Source organism: Phyllobates terribilis, unplaced genomic scaffold (assembly GCF_046119375.1).
Source record: "Phyllobates terribilis strain yellow unplaced genomic scaffold, ASM4611937v1 Scaffold_5__5_contigs__length_657084704, whole genome shotgun sequence".
Classification (NCBI taxonomy): Eukaryota; Metazoa; Chordata; class Amphibia; order Anura; family Dendrobatidae; genus Phyllobates; species Phyllobates terribilis.
Genome location: NW_027362765.1, coordinates 249,283,472 through 249,301,844, shown reverse-complemented (window position 1 = coordinate 249,301,844; position 18,373 = coordinate 249,283,472). Strand labels below are relative to the sequence as shown.

The following is an 18,373-nucleotide window of genomic DNA, read 5'->3' as shown; positions in this document are numbered from 1 at the left end:
CTGCACCATGTCTGAAAGTGGTTTCAGCCGGAGTCCTCTACACCAGCGCAGATGGTGGAGTGAATTGTAATGGACTATTTTGTGCACGCCCTTCCGATCCTGATGCAAACTTGGGTTGCCCAGTGAGATCCCCAGAATGCCGATGACTTGGTCTAACTGGTCGAAAGGTATCAGGGGGTCGACAGGTCCGGGGGAGGCAACCCATTCCATACTGGAGGGCGGATGTTATCAAGGGGGTGGGGCATCCAAAGTCCAAGGGGGCGGCAGAGATTATGCCAAGGCCCTCATTGGGGAATGTAATTTGCTGGAGATATCTCAGCCCTGGTCATATTGCTGTCCATTGTCCCCTGACCACCAAGCAAATGGACTGTAGCATGGGACGCCGGTGTTCATTCTACACATATCCAGCTTGCAGTGAGGGCTATCCACCCGGCAAGGGGCCCCAAGCTTGTCCTGTAAAAGTGAATGGCTTGCAAATGACTGGACTACTAGACCCAAGGAGTTTGGTGACCCTTGTGAGGGCCTCACTCCTTCTCCAATTGATTCCTGGGAAGAAGGTTGGCATCCGCTCCATTCACAATGATGCTAAAGACTATCTGGTGGCCAGAGTGGTCATTGAGATGGCCCGAGGTACTGAGTCCCATGAGGTCGGCATGGTCCAGGATTATTTACACCCAATTATCATAGGTCGAGACTTCATGTTGTTTTGGGACTTGTGGGGGAGGGGCGGAGACCTCGATTGCTTGGGTATAAAACTGGTTAGTCCTAAAAAAGTCTCACCAACCCCAGAATCTGACGAGTTTCTCTTCTGTGTACTGGCTGAAGAGGAGAAGATAGTATCCTCACATGATGCAGATGTAGCGCCCCGAGGGTTCGGCCGCTACAGAGGCATTGCATCTCATCCACTTCCATGTAAGGATGGAGTGTGAATCAGGACCCCGACACCAGCATGCATTACACCACATTTCTGGAGGGCAGGGCGACCGATATGCTCCAAGTAGAGCACAACAGTCCTTGTCCCTGGCTGGAGTAGGGGGAGGGAACACCGAGGAAGGGGGGACCCTGTAGTGCATAAGAGGGAGAGGGCAGTTCCTGGGTGCAGCTAGAGGGAGGTATAAAAGGGGGGCACCATCTTAGAGACAGAGTAGAGAAGTTGAGTACAGACAGAGAGAAGAGGGAGCAGGAGGTGGGAGCAGAGGCTCTGCATGGGCTCTGCTCCGAAGGCAGGCCTAAGAGAGAGGCCTGGAGGAAGCAGAAGGAAGGAGAAGGAAGGAAAAGGAGCGGAGGAGGCTCCAGGAAAAAGGAACGAAGGGACCCCAGGGGTGTGGACCGACGAGTTGCCACCGCACACCCGAATCTACCTGCGTAGAAGGGTCAGGCCAAAGGGGGAGACCGGTCCCCGAAACTAGTGGAGGCGGGGAACTACCCTCAGCTAGAAACCGGAGGCTGTGACATTTCACGTGGCGCAGCCCCTCACTACACCCGCTAGGAAGGCACCATATAGAGTCAGGGAAACTGGCGCCAAGGTTTACCAAGAGAAGGCCCGAGGCAGCCAGACAGAAGCGAGGTCCAGAGAAAGGACACACAAAGGGGGTCCTGTGAAACGCTCCAAAGTTATCTGGGAGTAGGCCGAGCCCCTCACCTGGTGAACACAGTGCGACGTGGGACGTTATGACCAGCTGTAGTAAAGTGGATAAAGAACTGTGAGTAAACACCCTGGACGGCATTACAGGACTCTGTGTCGTTACTGCTGCTCCCGCGCACCATCACCCCCAACATCCACACTTGTTGCCCTGAGGCTATACTCTTCCCGTTGGGAGTTATACTATCCTCTGCTGCACCCACAACACCAGCCTCAGTGGTCTGCCCTGCAGCGGCGGTTCACTCTGACCGCAATCCATGGGTGGCGTAGTCGGACATTCAGCTTATAGACTGCCATTTGGTTTGACCGCCCTGGGCACAGACCGGGTCGCCACCACGGAGACTACAACCCCCAGCGTCCACAACAGGCCCGGTTCCGGGTATCCCCACACACACATGGTCCAGGGGGCGCGTCACAGACATTCCTGAGATAGGGGTGACCAGAGCAAATATTGGGTTCACCCAACATAGAGACCTATCTCTAAAAGAAGTGTTAAATAAGGTAACCATCATAAACGGCATAGCACAGGAGGGAGGGGCTGACACCAGGTTTCCCTATTTCATGTTGAGTGGGGACTTGTTGTACCGGGTTACTAAGGTGAGGGAGGAGATAGTGGAGCAATTGTTGGTACCTGGACCCTATAGACAAAGGGTGTTGGATAGGGCCCATTCACATGTTTTGGGTGGCCATCTGGGGGTGGACAAAACTCAAGAATGTGTCATGTGGAGTTACTATTGGCCCAGATGTCACTGTGAAATCCTAAGATATTGCAAGTCCTGTCCCACCTGCCAGTTAACCGCTACCACCTCTCCCTTCCAAAATCCTCTTGTGCCGCTATCCATCAAGGCAGGGCCACAGAGAAACCACATTGAAACTCCATGTTGGCTGGGAAGACCAGAGGGAGACACTAAGGGTGTCACCGTGGCAGAGACACAGTCACTGGCCAGGAAACAAAAGTGCCGATAAGTGCTTCAGCGGAACCGGGACCTGTTTTCAGAGTTATCACGACGTACACAGGTTGGTGAAAATGGAATCTTGACGGAACCACATATGTAGGTGAACCAAATGCCGTATAGAATCCCTGAAGCCCACCACAAGGTGATTTGAAGGAAAGAGCTAAATTTGACTAGTATCCGATACCCCGTGACGATGAACTCATATCGAAACTAGGGTCAGCCAGATACATCACCTCCCTGGACCTAACGAAAGGTTACTGTCAAATCCTCCTCTCTCAAAGTACCAAGAAGAAGACAGTCTCTTTTACATCTGATGGTTGCTTCCAGTATACCAGAAGCCCATTCGGGCTGCAGAGACCCATCTATCTTCCAGAGGGACATAGACCGGCTTTTAGTCCCTCACAAAAAGTTTGCCGCAGCTTACCTCGACGATATTGTGACATTCAGCCTGGATTGGGAAAGGCATCTGCAGAAGGTCCAGGCCGTGCTGAATGTGCTAAGGAAAGGTGGGTTTATCATAAACCCAAAGAAGTGTGCCATCGGGAAAAAGAAGGGAAAATACCTGGGCTACATTGTCGGAAGAAGTAAAGCCGCAAGTGAATAAGGTGGAGGCAGTCCAAAATGGTCTAAAACCGGTCTCCAAGGAACAGGTTCGTGCATTTCTGAAAATGGTGGGATGCTATCAGCAGTGTATCCTGAATTTCGCCATGATAGCAGCTCCCCTGACCAACCTTCTGAAGGGCACGAAAACGTCAATGGCCAAATGGCCTCTTGAAGCAGAGATGGCTTTCTAAGAGTTGAAACTCAGGGCTACAGGTCTTCAACTTTCATGTGGAACACATGCCTGGAAAGCTGCATGGTAAGGAAGATGCCCTCTTTAGACTTCCCTGTTTGGTGACTGAAGGTGTCAAAACCTACAGCTATATTCCCTGACACTCTAAACATACACATATCAGGGTTGCCAACTTTTTTTTTTACTTTTTTTCTGGATATTTATGAGCAGGCAAAATTTTTAAGGAAAAATTGGAAAACTATAATAAATCATGAGGATTTTAATATATAAATAATTAATGTCGGACTGGGGCCCACAAGTGGAATTGATTCCATGGGGCTCACCCTAATTCTACTTTACATGGGAATTTTACTTGTTCATACACATGCCTCATAAACATGTATACAGTACAGAGTGTAAAACAGTGTGTGTAAAACTGTGTAAACCAGAGGTGACACCACTCTTGCAGAGCTGACACTCCCTCCTACAGAGGTGCAAGTATTAGTGACACCTCTCCTGCAGAGTTGTCAATCGCCTCACCTCTTTCACAGAGGTGTCAGTCTGACCCCAATACCTAGCATCAGTACAGCAGGCGAAGAAGGGAGTGTGCTGCTGTGAATGTGGTTTAGCTGGCCAGTGCATGGCAGTGTTAGGGCAGGAGGAGGAAAGGACTTACATTGTTCATCTGTGGGGGCTGTGCGGCGGGCCTACCAGGGGATTCACTCACTCTCCAGTGGACCAGTCCAATCATAATAATCTGTACAAATTCCTCCAGAATTAAAAAAAATCACGGACACATTAAATATTTTTTTACCGGCAGGGGAATAAGGTATGCTGTCTAAGAATTTTTGGATGGTTGGCAACCCTGACTCATATCAGCTTATCATGCATAAATGCATATTGATGTCAATAGGGGAAGGAAATGATCCCTTGGCCTAGTATGAACAATACAATTCTCATATTACTGATTTCACTTCCCTCCACCCAAGCTCTGTTGCCAGAAGAGACCCTTTGTGAATTTGGCCAACTTTCATCTACAAGTAATATGCATTGTCAGCTTTAGAAAGATAAGAAAAACTTGATCTGGAGGCAATCCTCTCCAGGAAGCAATGAAATCAACATCAACAGAGCTGATTCTGTCACATACACTCTATTAATGCAAAGTGCAAAAAAAATATGTTAAAATTGTAAGGGCAGACGTGAAAATAAGCAATAATGTACAAAATCATATAAGTGTTTAGAACTTACCTCCGAGTTATTTTCAGGTGGTGAATCATCACTAGAGATGTCTGGGGAATCCATATGTAATAAAAAAAATATCGTACAGAGTCTACTACTTCATTGGGCACCTTCCTGTCCAGAAAATCAGGAGCTTATAACTGTGTAGCTGTTACTGAAAAGTACCGTCACTACTCTAATATGTCCCTAACTGCATTCAAAGTAAAAAGACTTCAGCTACTGGACTTCTCAGAACAAATGCACACCACCACCCTTCATGATGGCCTCATACTTGGCCCTCAAAACTCTCTTATTTCTGGCAGTTCTGGTCCTCATCTAGTGTTTCTCATAATTCTACAGTTTCAAAGAGGAAACCACAAGTTTATCTGTTGTGAGGAAGTGAAGCAGTAAGTGTATGATATATCGGACTGACATAGACTTGATGGGGAGGAGGAAAGCCCCTAAATCTATTGCCTTAACCCCTCATTGGTCAAACTATTTGAATTAATTATTTTTTTCCTTAATATCTAGTTAGGGTTACGTGCAACTAAGTTAAATGTACATGAAAACACTAGATGCAGTTTCATGGGGTACTTTTGCAACATATATTCAAACGTTCATATAAACAGCTCCCTTTTTTTTGTTGCAAAAAAATGCACAACAAAAACACAAAAGATAAGAAAAAATAAATGAGTAGCTAAAATGACACACAAGAAACATTATAATGCTTAGATCACATGACCTTCCTACATGGGACCTAGTCTTAGGCACATGTCCTAGGATATCAGGAATAAAGCAAACACAACAGTTGATAATAATCTGGTAAAAATAAATATAACTGAAGGTGATGAATGTTTCTCAAGGTTTTCACGCTTTATATCCACTTGTCCATGTGGATAATATGAAAAATAGGTAATGCTAAAGTGACAAAAGACGATCTCCAGCCAAAAACTGAAAATTCAATTTTACTTTAGTAGCAGAGTATCACCCCCCCCCGTGACCTACCTCAAAGGCTATTTACCTAGCGAATTAGTACCAAGCTCTTTACTAATCACGACAAGCAAGAACAATAGACGTCTGAAATTATTACCAAAAGATATTGGTATGACACAGCATTTAATCGTAATTATCCAGACGTCTATTTTCAGTAAGCCAAGAGACATAGGCTATTGTCTGAATTTTAACTATTGAATTTATGTGTTTGTTTCTTTGATGGACCAAGAGACATAGGCCATTGTTATATGAGCCTAAACGTTAACTCTGGAGTTGATGTTTGTTGTAACTTATTGTCGGTTATCTTTCGAGGACAGGGATGCAGGGTTTTTGAACAATCGATGTTTGATAATATGTTGATTATCCATTGTATAAGTCCATGTAGCTTGTTGACCTGTAAAAAAGTGGAGGACAAACTAGGCAGATTGATTAAATACTCAAACAATGCAAGTTAATCTCATCCCACCTTCCCTCTGACCTATCGATGATGACCTGAACTCAGATGTGGGTATAAAAAGGGATTTTCTATCCCTCTGCTACAAGCAAGTGACTTGACAGAACACAACCAGGACACCATGGCTCCATCAAGAGGTCAACAGATTTGACATTCTACAAGATTGCAGCCTTAAGGACCACGGATATAGCTGGAAGAATACAGATCTGCTCAATTGACCATCACTGAACCCATGGAGATGTTTAGGGATGCCAGGTTGGGACCCTCAGGTCACCTGAGCCCATGGATACATTTGGAGAAGCCAGGATGGGATCCTCCGGTCACCTGATCGATCACGTACCTCAATGGACTGTCAGCTTCCTAAGCTTGTCGTTACCTCTCTGTGGGTGCCTGCCAAAACTGGGGTGCCACTGGTGGGGGTAGTCAGCCCTGGAAGCCCCGAAGTTACAGCAGCTCTAATCCCGATGAGTCAGTGGAAGGGTGAGACTCCGTAATTTGCACCATCTTGGGTATTTCCAGGGACTGTTCTATATGTTTCATTGTCTGTAGGTGGTTCAATAAAGTATTTCCACACTGTTTTAACCCTCACCCTGTGTCTGAATAGTATTATGTCCATGTGAAAGGAGAGCTGGGATGGGCCCTGGTCCGTGTGGTCTTGGGCCAGTGGATGAGAGCACCCACAGTCCCCCCTGTGTTTCCACATTTAGTGGCAGCAGTGGGATACTACTCAGCCCGGCGGATCTGGGGGAGTTGCAGGGGGACTGGGGTTCGCAGACACCATCCAATGGCTCCACAACCAGGGAGGCATAGAGATAGACCAAGCAGACCATAGGTGAGGCATGCACAGCAGGTTTCGGACGTCACTATGTCCAAACCCACCAGCTCGGCATTTGGAAGGGAACCAGAGTGGATGTATAACCGCAACATTGTTATATGAGCCTAAACGTTAACTCTGAAGTTGATGTTTGTTGTAACTTATTGTCTGTTATCTTTGGAGGACAGGAATGCAGGGTCTTGAACAATTGATTAAATACTCAAACAATGTAAGCTAATTTCATCCCACCACCCCCCTGACCTGTGGATGATGACCTGAATCACAGATGTGGGTGTAAAAAGGGATTTTCTATCCTTCTGCTACAAGAGAGTGACTTGACAGAACACAGCCAGGACATCATGGCTCCATCAAGAGGGACAAAGATTTGACATTCTACAGGATGCTAGCCTTAAGCACAACGGCCCTAGCTGGAAGAATACAGATCTGCTCCATTGACCATCACTGAACCCATGGAGATGTTTGGGGAAGCCAGGTTGGGACCCTCCGGTCACCTGGCCCCATGGATACATTTTGAGAAGCCAGGTTGGGACTCTCCTGTCACCTGGTCACGTACCTCAATGGACTGTCAGCTTGCTAAGCTTGTTGTTCCCGCCTCTCTGTAGATGCTCGCCAAAAGTGGGGTGCCACTGGTGGGGGTAGTCGGACCTGGAAGCTCGAAGTCACAGCTGCTCTAATCCCTGCGAGTCAGCGGAAGGGTGAGACTCTGTAATTTGCACCATCTTGGGTATTTGCTGGGATTGTCCAATATGTTTTATTGTCTGTTGGTGGTTCAATAAAGTATTGCCACACTGTTTTTACCCTCACCTTGTGTTGTCTGAGTAGTATTATGCCCAAGGGGGAGGAGAGCGGGAGTTCAGTGGGATAAGCCCTGGTCCATGCGGTCTCTGGCCAGCGGAAGAGAGCACCCAGTGACCCCCGTATCTCCACAGATATGTACATAGATAGAAAGCGAACATCTGAGGGGCAAGACCAGGAAAGCATACCAAAAGATCAAAGAGATACGACGAAAGTTTCAACCAAGAGTGTGCATGATGAAAGATGCCAAAGGGACCAAACTAACTGAGCCAGAACAGATCAAGGAAAGATGGAAACAGTACATGGAGCATCTCTACAAGAATGATTCAGTAATACGGGAAGAAATTGAGACCAGAAATGATATAGAACCAAACATCATGAAAGACGAAACCGTTGCTGCGATACAGCTTCTATCAAACATCAAAGCGCCTCGATGTGACAATATTTCAACAGAGATAATAAAGACCTCTGAAGCAGAAGCTCATGTCATCACACACCTGTGTCATTAGATATTTACAACTGGTAAATGGCCCAATGACTGAACAAGATTGGCGTTTATTCCTATTCTCAAGAAGAGAGATAGTTTCCACAGTCTGTAGTATCGGACTATTAAGCTCATACCTCATGCCAACAAAATACTATTGAAGATCCTACAAAGATGGTTACAGCCTTCCTTTGACCAAGAGCTGCCAGAGGAACAAACAGGATTCAGAAAAGACAGAGGAACAATAGATGTAATTTCTAACATTAGATAGATAATGGAAAAGGCTGAAGAATACGACAAGGAGATCTATTTTTGCTTCATCAACTACAGCAAAACCTTCAACTATGTTGACCACCAAAAACTTTGAAATACCATAAAGGATGTAGGTGTGCCGGACCATCTGACCAGTCTCATTAGGAACCTTTACATTGACCAAGAAGCAACAGTCTGAACGAAACATGGTGACACGGCATGGTTCAAAGTAGAGCAAGGTGTCAGACAAGGCAGCATTCTGTCACCATTTCTCTTCAATTTATATGCAGAAGCTATTTTCAGGAAGGCTGAACTCGCCGAAAAAGAAGAAGAAATTAAAATTGCTGGACAAATAATCAACAATTCTAAATACGCAGACGATACAACCTTGATAGCAACAAGTATAGATAGAATGAAGGACTAATTACAGGATGTAAAGATGGAAAGCTCAAACACGGGACTGCTACAAACATGGGACTGCTACTCAATATAAAGAAGACAAAGATATATCCTACTGCCACGTATGACCAGGACACATTTGATATGGACAGCAATGAACTGGAAGCTATAAAGGACTTCAACCTACTCAGATCAATGATCACTCATGATGTAGTGACGACACTGGAAGTCAACAGGAAAATAGTTATGGGCAAATCAACAGTCACTGGACAAGGTCTTCAAATCAAGGAGAATTTCACTGGCAACGAAGACACAGATTGTACATAGTCTAGTTTTTCTGTAGTAATATATTGATGTGAAAACTGAACGATAAAAAAAGAAGACAGAAGAAGAATCAAAGCCTTTGAAATGTAGTGCTGGAGAATGATGTTATCAATACCATGGATGGCAAGAAACAAATTAATTTTGGAACAAATCAAGCCAGACATGTCGAAGCAAGGATCACCAAGCTACGACTTGCCTACTTTGGACACATCATACGAAGAGAGCAATCACTGGAGAAGGACATCATAGAAAAATAGAAGAAACAAGGTGAAAAGGAAGATCAGCAACTCAATGGCTTGATACAATCAAAATAACGGTGATGAAGACCCTGGTGGACCTATCTAGTATTGCACAAAATCGATCTTACTACAGATTGTTCATCCATCAAGTCAGCATGGTGCGAGATCAACACGAAAACCATTAAATAAAATAATTAATATTAATTTAATTCTAAAGGTGCGAGGGCTTTTTTTTTATTTCTGTAGTTTGCATTGGGGAGTGTGACTCTCCTCCCTCCCCTCAGGGCTGTGCTCCTTTATCCACCCATCTTTCCAAAAAAGGTTTCATTATGAGCTAAATCTGGTTCCTATCCCTTCTCCATTTCAGTTAAGGCCTGTCTGGACCATGTAACACCTTGGCATGGTTGGGTGACTTTTACACTTTTTCATGAAAAAATGTTAACTAAATTCCTCACGTTTTTACGAGTATAGCTATGTTGGAATTCATTTACATCGCGTTCCAAATTATTATGCAAATTAGGTTTAAGTGTAATAAAGGTATAATTTTTTATTTTTCAAGCTAACTCATGGTTGATATTGTGTCTCAGGGCTCTTTGGATCACTGTAATCAATCTCAAACACCTATGATAATTAGTTTGCCAGCTGAGCCCATTTAAAGGAAAACTTCTTAAGAAAGTCGTTCCACATTATTAATCAGGTCACAGGTTTCAAGCAATATTGGAAAGAAAAAAGGATCTCTCTGCTGGCGAAAAGCATCTAATTGTGCAATTCCTTCGACAAGGTATAAAAATATTAGCTATTTCACAAAAACTTAAGCGTGATCATCGTACCGTGAAGAGATTTGTGGCTGATACAGAGCACAGACCAATTTGTGCAGATAAAGCATAATGAGGAAGGTTTCCACCAGACAAATTCATCCGATTAAGACAGCAGTTGCTAAAATACCATTACAAAGCAGCAAACAGGTATTTGAAGGTCTGGTGCCTCTAGAATCCAGTGCATGTCAAGGTGAAGGAGTCTCTGGAAGCTTGCAGTTGTACATAAACCTACTATTCATCCACCCCTATACAGTGCTCTTAAGCACAAACAGTTGCAGTGGGTCTTGTTTGCTGATGAGTGCCATGCAATTCTTTATGGTCCAGATGGAAGGAGTAGTGGATGGTTGATGGATAGCCGCCATGTCCCAACAAGGCTGCAATGTCAGCAAAGAGGTGGCGCAGTCATGTTTTGGGCTGAAATCATGAGATGAGAGCTGGTAGGCTCCTTTAGGGTCCTCTAAGATGTGAAAATGACCTCAGCAAAGTACATAGAGTTCCTGTCCGACCACTTTCTTCTTTGGTACAAAGTAGCAAAATAATCTTCATGCATGACATTGCACCATCTCATGCTGCAAGGAATATCCAGTCATTGAGTGCTATGGGCATAAAAGGAGAGAAACTCATGGTGTGGCCACCATTCTCCCCTGACTTCAATCCTATTGAGAACCTTTGGAGAATCCTCAAGCAAAAGATTTATGAAGGAGGGAGGCAGTTCACATCAAAACAGCCGCTCTGGGAGGCTATTCTGACATCCTGCAAAGAAATTTAAGCAAAAATTATCCAAAAACTCATAAATTCAGTGGATGTAAAAATTGTGAAGAAGGGGTCGTATGGTAACATGTAACTTGGCCTGTTAATATGTTTTTGAATGAAAAAGGTTTTGATTTCAGTAAATGTAACTTCTTAATGCAGCAAATTCAACAAATGAGCATTTATAGTTCTTTACAGCCTATAGGATGTTTAGAAACTCTGTTATGCAGAATATTTTGGAACAAGGCATTCTGAGTTTTTTTTAGTTTTGAAAGAGTACTATTATCATTGGGAGATTTGTCCAATAAAATTTGATTTATACTCTAACGGTTGATGATCTGAACATTATACTGACTCATTTGCATTGACCATTTAGGAAAATCAGAGAAAAATAGCGTTTGCATAATAATTTGGAATGCGGTGTATTTATTAATCGCAGTGTGCTGACATACAGTGTATGTATATGCAATTAGAAAACATGCAAGATACGAAGAACCCTAAAGATCTCTACAAAGAAGATTTTTGGGGCTTGGAGTTCAGATTTTGCTGTTGCAGAGTTGCAGTTTTTGCTTAGTGTTTCAATTGAATCTGTTTCTTAAGATTTCAGAGGGCCACAAAATATTCGTTTGCAGAGGGATTTCATTATTTTTATAACAATAAATAATGTACTTCAGTCATCTGCACTCCATGTGCTGCTAGATTATTCCTCCATACAAGCAATGAATGAGGAGACTACCTTCATATTAGAACATTTAACTACACAGTTTTATTCTGAGTCACATGGAATCAAAGAGAAACCTTTGTGTGCCTTAGGTAAAAATGGGCATTCAACATGGTGGTCATTGAGCAGCATATTACAGCTCAGTAAACCTCGGGGGTTGTATGGACCAATAATATTGCAGAGCACTTGAGCCCTTATGTTGTATATTTCTTGTACGCATGCACACTTTGTATTCTGATCACAAACCTAATATACGATTATAATTTGATCAAATATGTATTGATAGAAGTGACAAATATCAATAGGGAAGTTTCAGAAGATAGAGAGTAAGAAATAATTGTGATCTTGAAGCTTGATGTTTCCCTACATAGCTATAACCTTCTGATAGCACAAGAGGACGTGGCATTGTCTTCAAGAAGTTTCTCCAGACATGTTGCAATTAGTGGTTTAAATGGTGATAACATAATATATGCAAGTAAAAACAGTATGAGCCAAAACCTCTCCACCCAAGACTAAATTCATACAGGACACAAGAACATTGATCCTTAAAAACGGGCTATGAGGTAGCAACACGGTGTTTTAACTGGCTCACTCCTACTCTGTTCACACCTGTGATAGGTAATGCTGTTTCTCTGTTATGTTCTAGGAACAGAGAAATTAAATTGATGCAGAGGTCAGATCATGATATGACAGATGCCATGGCCAGCCGAAGGACTCTATTGACTATAATATGGTGTATATGTCATTTCTTGGGTCTCCTGACACATGCCTATAATTAAAGCAGCTAGCTCTGGTCAGCAGAATCGACAGTCTAGCTGAGTATTCAATTCCAAGCACAGACCGGGTTTTACAGAAATGAACATCAATCAATTAGACAGTATCATCAATTAGACATCACAATCACGCACTCTTCAGATCTATTGCATACTCTCATACCTTCAATCCCAGATTGACCATCCTTCAAGGGGTCTGTATATTAAAGGGGATGTCCGGTCAAAAGTTATAAGTCTGCAGTCACTCTGCGTGTGCAGACTTATGAATCCCCCCCGTGCAGATTCACATACACATACATAACCTCTGTTACCGGGTCTCATACTGGTGAATCCCTGCAGCGCACAGTGCCTGCATTGGGGGGATTCATAAGTCTGTAGTCACACAGAGTGACTTCAGACTTATTACTTTTGACCGGACAACCCCTTTAACCAGAGTAAGAAAATACTACTTGGTCAATCTGTGTAACAAAATATGCAATAGTCTGATCCAAATCCAGCCATGTAGACTATATTTTCTTAAATGTTTGCTGACATTTCCTTTTCATATACACAATAATGGAACGTAGGTACTAATTAAGCATAACCAGTGGGATAATTCCAGGGATCCTGAGGATCTCCTGGCTGTTATGTTTACTTTATGGATGCAAGAGAACAGAAATCCAAAAAATCATCTGTCATAAGTTCCTTACATTATACTATTAAGAAGTCTAGACCACTTTTCAATTTTGGTCACCACAAAGATGTATCTGTTGGTTGCTAATTACTGTCCATATATAGCATCTAGTAGGAATAAGCTCTTCTAGTTTATGTGGTCCATTTCTTTGTTTTTGCTTTAATTCCTTGTACTTTGAACATACAGGGGCATGGTCCACCTTTTTGGGTTGTGCATTCTGTCGACACAGCTTTCCGCAGGCAGGTGTTGAAACAGTTAGGTCTGGGCTCTGCTCTGTCCCAATCTATTGAGGCTGCTGGCACATAGAGAGGTGGAATACTAGAGATAGGACTATCCTGTTTGGGGTACACCTTGTCGTGGTGGGATGGCTCTTATGCTTTTTTGATCAAAATAGTGTTAACTAAGTATCTTATGTTTTTTACATGTACTATTACTATTTATTTGCTAATGCAGGGTATTTGCTCCTTAGGTTTGATACTAGGTTATGTCTGTTAAATGGCCACAGTGTGAATGTGCATCTACACATTGCACTTATACCAACGTGTTTGCCGGTCCATTTCTTCGGTTTTAGTTTAAGTGGATGACTAGCTTAGTCTAGAACACATTATATCTGAATCCTGGCTATAGAACATTCATTATTGAGTATTAAAGTCCTTTTAGGCTAACGGTTATCTTTATATTAATGTGCTATACTATACAAGACATATGCTGTATACTGTGCAAACATGCAAGTATTCAATCAAGTGCAAAATTTCAGTTCCAGTATGACAATTTCATGTTCCATAGCTCATAGTCAAATTAATTCATCAAAACGTATCCCACGCATTGCGAGCAATGAAGAAACAAGCATGTCAACAGGAAACCCAAGAAAAAAACAGAGCTATTGAAAGCAATAAGCTGGCAACTAGCCTGTACCGATATGGCACCAAGTAGAGAAACCATTTATCTGTCGCTTACGGTTTCCCAACTACTGGCTTAGGAGACATACAGTCCCTAGTAATTTCTGTCTGCTGGACCCATTTTTGGTCTGTGTCATTTTTTGCAATTTTTGTTGCATCCATTTCTATCCTGTACTTCTGAAAAAAAATTGTAGCCTCTCGTACCCATTAAAAAGTAAAATATGGATAACATTTGTGTTCAAGCTGTATTTTTCATTATCATTGGGCTTTCGACTTGCATTGATGAGTTTTACCATAAGATGGATCAAAGTAATATATACAGTATATATACAGTAATTTGTTAGGATGGCCACTTCCGGCGATGGTGATCATGTTAATCTCGTGAGTCTGCTGTTGAATAGACTATTTAACATAATGATAACTAGGGATCCTAAGACCTGTATGTTTGGACATGCAGAGGATTTAACAGTAGATGCTTTTGGTAAAATTGCTGTTAGTTGCATATTATAATTAGCTTGTAAAATAATTACATTACACTGGATTCAATTTTTTCCTCCTGTGAAAAGGGAATTTATTAATAAGGTCAATTCGACCTCGATTTGTGAATGTATTATACTGTATATAAAAAAGGAGACTATAGTAAATATGAATGCTATGGTCGTTTTGGTTGGATTCTCCGGGTTTAGCAGTCGGATAATAGGATAGTATGATATTTATAATTGTAGCATATTAAAAGTATACACCATAAGTATCAAATCGGTAGAAATGTTACTTATAGGACTCTTACCTCCAAAAATCAGCACTCTAATGGCACATTCTCAGAGTTTTTTGACGAGGATTTAGAAATAGATTCTGCTCCTAAATCTACATTAAAAAAAAACTCGTAAAATACTCTTTGAATAAGTTTCCTACTGATTTTAAAGGAAAAAGCCCCTATAGTGCACAAAGTGCTATTTTTTTCATGTTATTTTGAACATTTTGCAGCAAAACTAATAGGAGCTTATTCAAAGAGTATTTGAAACATTTATAACGTGGATTTGTTGTACAAACCGCTTCTATATTTTTGTAATAACTGTGAATATTCCCTAAAGAGGAAGAGGTGATACATGCACATGGCGCTCTACTATAGATCATGGGTTTTGTACTTACTGCCTAATGATTCAGGATGCCCGTAAACTACAATGGAGCGAGCCCTAGACATAGAAGGCCAACTGCATAATTCACATACTACTTTTGGGAGTGCCTGACGGATTAAGAGACTACATTTTCCTGATGTATGAGGCATCCAGAGATGTCTACATCGTGCACTATTAGTACTTGCCAGTCCCTGCTCCTCAGCTGCTGCCACTACTCGTCTGTGTGTGACTGCCCACATATAGCTAACCTGTCAGTCATGCATTTTACTGTTCATATGGTTGAGAGAATGGCATGTTGGGCCACATGTGGCCCATAAGCTGCAAGAGAAATGCATCTGGGTTCGAACCCTTGAGCCTGTACTTTGTGGTCAGCTTTTCTGTCCATCGAGCCATAGCAGAAACACCTTTTGTCTGGGTGTTTAGTTTCTGTTATCCTTGCTTCAGTCTTTTTAGGGTAATAGGTGCTTTCATTTACTCATTTGTCTGCCCTATCACATTTTGGATGCGGATTTCTATACTTTCCCCCTGCTGGTATTTCCTGCTAGTGATAGTCTCATTTTGTTGTCTAGTCATACTGCTGTAGTTTAAGCCAGTTAGTGAAAGACCAGCTAGGGTTTATCTCTTTGCTGTTCATGTTCTTTACCCTGCATCTATCTTCTGTTTCTATTTAGGAAGTAGGCAACATATTTTCTAACAGCACGTACTTAACCCTTTATTTTGTATTTTGTGGCTTGTTTTACTCACTCTGGGATCTTTTTCTATTTCAACACACTTTCCCTTCTGTAGGTAATTTATACTGTGCTCTGCCCTCCTGTTCTTTAGGAGGAATGAGTTGAGCTTGATGGTCTTTCAGGCAGCATAACTCCGAGTTGTCATAGTCTAGTCTGTGGTTAGGGCTTTCTCAGCTCATGAAGAAACCACTAGGGACTGTGGGGTCAGGATCTCTAGTATGTAAAGGATCCGGCAGGGTCATTTACAGTTTTTATTGTGTTACCTATTTTCTCAAGTGAGTTACTACACTATCATAACAGCAGATTGTGCACCTTGGTGTAGGTTTTGGGAAATTTTATGTACGAGTAGTTGTTACACGCATGCCGCTAGGTTCAGATAGGGGCGAGACAGGTTACATGAATTCTTTGGAATCCTGGGGGAACCGTTACTCAGGGCGACCATAGACCAGGTGCTGCAGCTTCTCTCAGGCACACAGGGGTATTGACCCTCAAGTACAGACATGTAGGTTGTTTCACTTGCTGACCAGACATACTTGACAAGAGTCCTCATAAACAGAAGAACAGTAGCATTTAATAAGAAGCCGCACAGCCAGTGCAAGTTAAGTCTTATGAGCAACAGGCTCCAGTGACAAACAGTACAGCAGTTCACAGTCTTTACAGTAGTACAGGACAGCACAGTTCTAATGCAAAGGCACATTAATGAACAGAGCATTCTTTACAGCACAGTGAGATGGAGGAGGGGGGGTTTGCTGAGGGAGATGATCCCGGTGACACAGTTTCTTCCAGTCCTTATCTTTCTGCCTGACAATACTCTGCACTGCTAGTTCAGGAACTCTACCTGACCCGTGTTTAGCTTCACTCCTGACTTCAATCCTTTTCACTTGCAGGGGTGCTTCTGTGAGATACAGAACACACACACCACCTTTCTCTTCGGCTCCAGACAACAGTAAACAACATCCCCACAATCCCCCTGGGGCTCTGCTAAAACACTCCCCTTCTCCTCTGACTGTGTTAACCCCTCTAGTTGCTGGATGCTCCTGGAGCACAACACTTCCTGTCTCCTGTGCTTGTGTTACTTATAGTAGTTGCTGATTGTTTTTAAAGCAACAGCACTACTTCTGCATGTCACACTCTGCAACAGCACTACTTTTGCATGTCATATAGTCTCATTTTTGTATCTGTTTATATGCAAAAATCAATAAAAAAATAGTGCAACAAAAAAATGAACTGATCTCAGCAAAAGAAAATGGTTTTCTTTCAGAACATATTTAGTCTTGTTTCTGTTATTTTTCTGAAACATATGGAAAGAATGACAGAATTTAGTTTAAGTATGGTTTTCCTATTTAATCCTAGGACTAAGATTGCCTTGTGTCACCTTTCATGTGATTTAATTCAAAAAAGCATATTAAAGGGGTTGTTTGATCCTATTATATTGATGGCCTATCCTAAGAATATCCAGCATTTCTGTCACTAGACCAGATTTCTGTCACTTTGATCGCATGCTTCCCAGCTACTTATGACTTGAATGGTGGGGGATGAGATTGATACACTGGCATGTGGCACAGGTAATGGCTCTATATATTGTTGTTTTATATACAGAATTTATACTGTATTCCGTGTTTTGTCATCTTTATCACAATAAAGCATTACAAAAGACAGACTAAAGGTGCATTTAAATTGAAAGATTATCAAAAATGGGCATTCCTAAAATGTCTTATTTCACTATAATCTTTAAATGTGAACAATCTGTGGATCACCTGATGAACGAGAAAAAATGTTTATTTATTTGGTGAAATGATCTTTTGTGCTACACAAAAGATCATCTTTCTCGGCAGCACATCGCTTGTGTAAACAGGATTCAAGCTGGCGAGAACAATAGCAGCCCATGCGCACTAAACAGATTATTACTATTACAGATCGCTCAGTGCACATCGTTAAGCGCAGTCTGCTTGTGTAAACAGCCTATTAAATGACTACAGAACGGTAAATATCCCCCATTCCATCCCATATGGATTGCTTATCACACCCCCTGGATTGGTAGTTATAATAATACTGTCTTTGTCCTCTCTATATTTGAATACTTTTGGCTTTTCTCTCCCCTTTGTACACAGTCTCTATCTTTTTACATTCACTAGACATTGCATTATTTACTTTGCTTTATTTTTTTTGTTATAGAATGATTATATTTGTACACATTTGAATGCGTTTGCACTTTATGCTTCATTTAAGCTTATTCATTACACCTTCTTCATTTTCCACTCTTGGAAGAGTTGTACTTTCTATATTATGTGGGTCCATGTGGGGGTGTTTCCGATTCCATTGGGGTCAGTCACATGTATTTTGTTCACACTTGCATCTATATTTTAAAGTGAATCTGTCATCAGGTTCTTGCCACCTAATCTGAGAGTGGGCTCGCAATTTATGATTCGAGTAAGGAACAAAATTACCCTTAAAAAATACCTTTTGTTATCCTTAATTAAAAACACCCTTTCCACAGGTGCAGAACCTA

General features: G+C 42.2%; 1 protein-coding gene across 4 annotated transcripts in view; it reads right to left on the bottom strand.

The window, feature by feature from the left end:
• Positions 1-18,373, bottom strand: part of UNC13D (unc-13 homolog D) — a 102,346-nt gene that overhangs the window by 64,495 nt on the left and 19,478 nt on the right. Inside the window, exon 3 of one of the 4 annotated variants that reach the window (XM_073683988.1) lies at positions 4,619-4,659. The exons of 2 other annotated variants lie outside the window; for them this stretch is intronic. Coding sequence is in view for 1 of the 2 variants with exons in the window: in XM_073683986.1 (XP_073540087.1) it covers positions 4,619-4,672 (54 nt within the window). In the remaining variant the exon portion in view is untranslated. Of the gene's footprint in view, positions 1-4,618; positions 4,998-18,373 lie in introns of those variants that run through there. One more of the 4 variants, XM_073683986.1, reaches the window with a different exon arrangement.